Source organism: Hoplias malabaricus, chromosome 9, assembly GCF_029633855.1.
Source record: "Hoplias malabaricus isolate fHopMal1 chromosome 9, fHopMal1.hap1, whole genome shotgun sequence".
NCBI lineage: Eukaryota > Metazoa > Chordata > Actinopteri > Characiformes > Erythrinidae > Hoplias > Hoplias malabaricus.
The window spans coordinates 43,467,811-43,474,143 of record NC_089808.1 but is presented as its reverse complement, the minus strand read 5'-3'; the positions used below and the strand labels follow the sequence as shown (position 1 = coordinate 43,474,143).

The 6,333-nt window shown below is 38.5% G+C and overlaps 1 protein-coding gene across 3 annotated transcripts; it reads right to left on the bottom strand.

The window, feature by feature from the left end:
• Positions 1-1,511: 1,511 nt before the first annotated feature.
• On the bottom strand, positions 1,512-5,885 carry LOC136707123 (zinc finger protein 239-like). 3 transcript variants are annotated; one of them, XM_066681032.1, is made up of 2 exons: positions 5,767-5,885; positions 1,512-3,301 (listed from the first exon to the last, which is right to left on the bottom strand). In XM_066681032.1, the coding sequence occupies exon 2, from the start codon at positions 3,169-3,171 to the stop codon at positions 2,296-2,298; it is 876 nt and encodes a 291-aa protein (XP_066537129.1). In that variant the 5' UTR covers positions 3,172-3,301; positions 5,767-5,885; the 3' UTR covers positions 1,512-2,295. The 3 variants fall into 3 exon arrangements, with proteins under 3 accessions (XP_066537129.1, XP_066537130.1, XP_066537128.1); XM_066681033.1 differs by lacking the exon at positions 5,767-5,885 and adding an exon at positions 4,547-4,880; XM_066681031.1 differs by lacking the exon at positions 5,767-5,885 and adding an exon at positions 4,583-4,880.
• Positions 5,886-6,333: the final 448 nt, after the last annotated feature.

Here is a 6,333-nt window from a genome sequence, read left to right as displayed (position 1 = left end):
ACACCCGCTTTCCGACCAGCCACGCCCTACTACGCTGCGATTGGCTGATAATTAATAGAACTGTTCGTTGATTGGTCAGTTATGTAGTAGGCCCTCGGATCACCATAGCAACCATAGAACCGCGGCAGCGCAGATATGCAGCATTCATTAAATCCTACTAAACCACAACAACAAAGACTTTTGGCATGTTTATTATTTGTTTTATGATTATCTTGTTTGGATTTGCACAAATAACGAGTAGAGTTATACATTCTCTAACAGAATTTGTACTTTTCATTGTCACAGGTCTTTTATCCTTTATTTTAGAACCTTTTAAGTTTTGCCAAGAAAAACCTGATAAGACTTTTGTCACATTGTTAATTTTTGTTAGTGAAGCTAAGCTGGAATTCTTATAAAATCTATATTATAAACCTGCTGTTACAGTGCTTTAGTCATGACTGAAAACGGTGAATAATACTTTTTAAAATTATAGTCAGTTTTATTTGTAACAGTTATAACAATTTATAAAATATTTTTTTTCCTACTGATTTTTTTTTATTACTTACAAACACAATAACAAAATATTTTTTATGGAAACAACCCAATCTGCTGAACTAGTGAATTTTTATTTACACAGAGATTCAGATTATTGTTATGGAACTTCAAATGTTTTTCCCAAAACGAATAAATATTATCCTGTTCTCATTCAAATATTTAAAACTTTATTTATAATTAATGTAACCATCAAAACTAAAACGGAACATTCTTATTAATTTTAGTTCACTGTTATTTTTTTTTTTTGTCATTTTACGGTATCTGTGTTGTATTGAAGATGACAGTTGTAATTTTATTTAACAAAATATAACCTAAAACTGGAGTAGTGTCAGGAGTTTATTGGGCGCTGCGTTGGTTCTGAGCTCCATCAGGAAAAAGCTGCAGAAGACTGTGATGGGTTTGTTCTGTTCTTGGGGACAATACTGTGTCCAAAAGTACATGAGAGTTTGTGTTTAGACGATTTAAAGACTGGGATCTCAGTGTTAGAGTTCAGGAATGTGGCATATTAATACTTGACTTTTAGGTTGTTTTTGTTTGTTTTTTAATAAAATGGCAATTGTGATTTTTAATATTTTTGCATTTGTTAAAATTGTACATGACTGGGAGATTAACATTCAAATATCAGAACACTGTTTAGATTGTAATTTACAGACTGATGTCCTAAGACTGATATTCCTGAAATATATATGAACAATTCATTACTAGAACCCTGTGGCATTTAATTTTTTTCTGAATCAAATAATTTGGAATTAATACTCAACAATCACAACACTTTCACAGATGAACCACACCTGGTTCCATAAAGAACCAATTTTGTGTACGAAATGCATGTGTGAAAAATCTTTTAAAGGTTTAATAATCCATCACTCTGTCTTATGTTCTTCACCAATTTAAACACATCAGCAAAAATGGTTCTTTATGGAACCAAAAGTGGTTCTTCTACAGCACCACACAAAGAACCTTTTATAGCACCTTTATTTACAGAGTGTATATACAGGCATTTTACAGCGTAATAATAAAAGTGTAACAATACATTCTGTAAACAATTACCTTCACAATGTTTTTCACACAATATTTAATATAAATTTGAATAAAGAACAGTTATGAAACTCACTGATGTCTGAAGTGAAATGATGTGAACAATGCACATTTCCTCAAGCACTTTAAAAAGATTAAAATTTTAAAGAAATTAAAACAGAAAACACCAAATGCTGTTGCAGCAGATTCACTGTGTACAACATTAAAATCATTCTGAATCAAAAACGATGTGAAACCATGCACTTTTCTAAATGTCTGCCATAAATATTTTATTCCTTCAATTCAAAAGAAACACGTCTTATTTTTTTACACACACACACACAAAAACCATCTGTGGCAGTCTTCCTCAGTGCGGAAAACAATGTGCCTTTATTTTTGTTGTGGGGCACCCAAATGGAGGGGGAGGTGTGTGTATGACTGGTCCACTGGGCTGTTCCTACATTCTTCTCTTACAGTGTGAACACATCATGACGTGGGTGTCATCAAGGGCAGGAACAGAGGGCGGGAACACAGGCCACTGATTTGCATACTATAACACTACTCCAAAATGGTGACTCATCCATGTAAATAGCAGAGTTCAACCTCAGGGGGGCGCTCTAGAAGGAGAACTGATACTTATACTTTTTTTGGCGGTTTGGAATTATAATGGACCGTACATATTATATTCTTACAAATAATCACAGTTCAGCTGTTGATAAAATCATCTCTTAGCGTGGAGTTAGTCTAAGAACTAGCTTCTGACAAACACACATCATTCCTTTCAGCCTCTGTCTTGCTGCATTTGTGCATCCTCATAGTGCTGGAATGTCTGAAGCTCCGCCCACACTCAGAACAATAATAAGGCTTCTCTCCAGTATGAATTCTCTGGTGTAGCAGAAGATCACTGTGTCGTATGAAACTCCTCCCACACTCAGCGCAGTCAAATGGCTTCAGTCCGGTGTGAATCCTCTGGTGTATTTTGAGAGTACTCCGGCTCGTAAAATTCTTCCTACACTCTGAGCACTGATACGGCTTCTCTCCGGTATGAATTCGCTCATGGTTTTTGAGAGTGCTCCTGTCTCTGAAGCCGTTTCCACAATGTGAACAGTAACATGGTTTCTCTCCAGTGTGAATTCGCTTGTGAAGCTGAAGAATGTTCCGCTGTCTAAAGCTTTTCCCGCACTCGGTGCAGTAATACGGTTTCTCTCCGGTATGAATTCGTCGGTGCCGCTGTAGACTGCTCTGCTGGGTAAAACACCTCCCACACACCAGGCAGGAATACGGTTTTTCTTCGGTATGAATACGCTGGTGAATCCTCAGAGTCCCTCTTTCTCTAAAACTCTTCCCACACTCGAGGCACTGAAAGGGCTTCTCTCCAGTGTGAATCAGCTGATGCGATTTGAGGTTAGTCTCGAAGTTAAAGCTCTTGCCACAGTCTGTGCAGTGATAGAGGTTCTCTCTGGTGTGAATTCGCTGGTGAAGTTGAATGTAACTCTTTTGATTAAAACCCTTCCCACACTCTGAACAGTGGTGAATTTTCCTCTTGTTAACATCATTATTGTCCTCTTCTTTTTTTGTTTCAGCCATTTGTTGAGAAGCGGAGTTCGTTTTGGATGCCATTATCTTGTTTGGCAAGAATGTTTAAATATAAAAATATATAATCTTCCAGATAAATTCATGGGAAATAAACCTAAAGTAGATAAGGGGACGGAAGCCTTGGAAAAGACTTACAAATGGACGTCAGTCTTTTCTGGAGGAGGAAAAATAAATGAGAAAAATTATTTCAGACCCAATGTGATTGATATAAACCAAAACTTTACTCTCAAGGAATGTAATCAAATCAAATCAAATTTATATGTATAGCGCTTTTTTACACCTGATGATGTCACAAAGCAGCTTCACAGAGTTCCAGTTAAGACAAAGTTTTGACATAAAACGTAAAAATGTAAAGAATGTAAAAATGTATAAATCCCCAGGAGAGTGAGGCCAGGGAGAAACTCCCTCAGAGCTGAGGAAGAAACCTTGGGAGGAACCAAGGCTCACTGTAATTTTCAATGTAAGTCCTTGAGAAGAAGAGACATCTTTGGACGTGGAGCTAAAACAGTGATCATTTATATTTTGCAATCACAACTAGTCAGTTTGGTGTTTTCAAACTGCTGGAGATTTTTATTTTACCTTCAATTATCAAAAATATTCAAAACTATGCTCAACTTGGAAATTAATCCTAACGATAAAAAATAACGTTAGTAGATTATGTCCCAAAAGTTGTGAGTTGTTTAATGTCCAAATCAACCTCCGTTCGCGGTAATGGCTGATGCCTTAAAAATCATAATGAAGACTTACACACCAATGTTGAGTACATTTTCCCTACAATTAAGATCAAAGAGGCTAAAGACCTAACATCCCAAATAGTCAAAGTCTTTAATAAACTGCATGGATATACCATTCCAGTACATGATGACTGACCTGTGGTAACCCTGTCCAACACATGCTGAAATTTGATTGGCCAATGACCGTCTTAATTTTGTGGATGGTGAAATCCAGATACCGAGATGCTATGAAATGTTTTATAGGAATGGATATATTATAAAAAAATAATAATTTTGAATAAATTCTATAATTGAATGCCAGCGTAAACCCCCAGATCAGGTAGGCAGTCAGTAGGTAATCTCAGCCTCAGACACTGTGCCCACAAGTTGACTGAGGTTCTGATTTAATTGATTAATTAATTCTATGTCCGCAACCCTTATCCAGTTCAGGGTTGTGTTGGGTTGGGAATCCTGCCTTACTGGAATTCTGTGAAGTTGGTCAGTTGTAAAACGCACTATACAAATAAAATTTATTTCATTTGATTTGATTTTCTCACTGGTCCCACGGCAGAACACACCCTAGAGGGGGCGCCAGTCCTTCACAGGGCACACACACAGCTATGGACACTTTTGAGTCACCAATCCACCTGCCAACGTGTGTTTTTGGAGCGTGGGAGGACAGTTACCCAGGGGAAACCCATGCAGACACGGGGAGAACGCACCACACTCCTCACAGACAGTCATCTGGAGTAAACCCACGCAGAGACAGGGAGAACACACCAAACTCCTCACAGACAGTCACCCGGAGGAAACCCACGCAGACACAGGGAGAACGCACCACACTCCTCACAGACAGTTACCCAGGGGAAACCCATGCAGACACGGGGAGAACGCACCACACTCCTCACAGACAGTCACCCGGAGGAAACCCGCACAGACACAGAGAGAACACACCACACTCCTCACAGACAGTCTCCCGGAGGAAACCCGCACAGACACAGAGAGAACACACCACACTCCTCACAGACAGTCACCCGGAGGAAACCCGCACAGACACAGAGAGAACACACCACACTCCTCACAGACAGTCACCCGGAGCGGGACTCAAACCCACAACTTCCAAATTTCAGTGCGTTTATCTGGCCTCAATTTCTGCCAGTTGTATTCTGATTGGCATTGTGCCTCCTTCTACACAGGCCAAAATAGCAGACTTGTGATTGGTCCTTTAGCCTGTCAGCTAAATTTTTTTGTCCCTGCAATAGTAGGCAGTTCTTGGTGACGTTATGTGATGAAATATACCAGACCCTAACATGAGAGTTTGGCAATGCGAGACTAGTCGGTAGGTAGTGCTGCCAACAAAGATAGTGTACAGCGCCCCCTACCGTATAAGGACACATTATTGTACTCTACTAAATGTTTTTATAGTATGATTTAATATATATATTGTTTAAAAAAATGAAGCACTCGTGTCAAATGTCTAAGCTTCTTAGTAACTGAAGGCATCTTCCCTTACACTAGAGTAATTTAACTGTGTGACTGTGGAAATGTTCAGTCAATATCTATTTTACAGAATTCAGGCGTTAAATAAGACATTATTTAGATTATTAATTATTAGATTATAATTATTTATTCATTATTTAGGTTTTAACCAGTGACCATTTTACAGCAGCATAAACAAACACTAGACCGCAGAATAATTCACTTTTTAAAAAAATAAATAAATAAACGAATAGATCATTTTTAAAAGCTTATATCAGCAGAAATCTGCTTGGGATTCATTTGAAATAAAACAGATAAATTAAACATTCTTGATCTTACACTAAAAAAGATAAGATAGCTACAGTGAGATTAGTGAAAGAATGAATATTATAAAGAGAGAATATCGTAAGTATAAATATCTCCTTACTGTCAGTGTCTCAGCTCCAGATTCTCCAACACAGAAACCCGAGCCTCAGTTTACACACAGGGCTTTACCCCCACACTCTCCTGTGGTCATGTTCTATGTTAAATTCAGCTGAAATCAGGTAAAAGAAATATTAGAAATTTAAAGCAGAATTCACTTCAGAAATGAGCGCTGATCTCCTTCCTCTCCGCTTTATTACAGTTAAATACCTCAGGACCTGCGTTAGCGCCATCACCCGGAGCACAGAGCTGACTTTGATTCACACCCGCTTTCCGACCAGCCACGCCCTACTGCGCTGCGATTGGCTGATCATTCATAGAACTGTTCGCTGATTGGTGAGTTCAGATGCGCTCCCTCCGATCACCCATGGCAACCCAAGAACAGCGGCAGCGCAGAAATGCAGCGTTCATTAAACAGATTAAACGACACGTAGCGAGTTTCTGTTTTCTGTTTCTGTTGATAGGATTTACAGAATTAACCCTGTAAAGTACTAGTGCCCCACCACTATTCCCAACATTACACACAACCCCTTCAATAAAAAGTCTTAGTTCTGACAGGTTTTATTAATCT

Bases quoted from the DNA above. Each gene is read 5' to 3' on its own strand.
- LOC136707123 (XM_066681032.1), bottom strand. From the start codon at position 3,171: ATGGCATCCAAAACGAACTCCGCTTCTCAACAAATGGCTGAAACAAAA.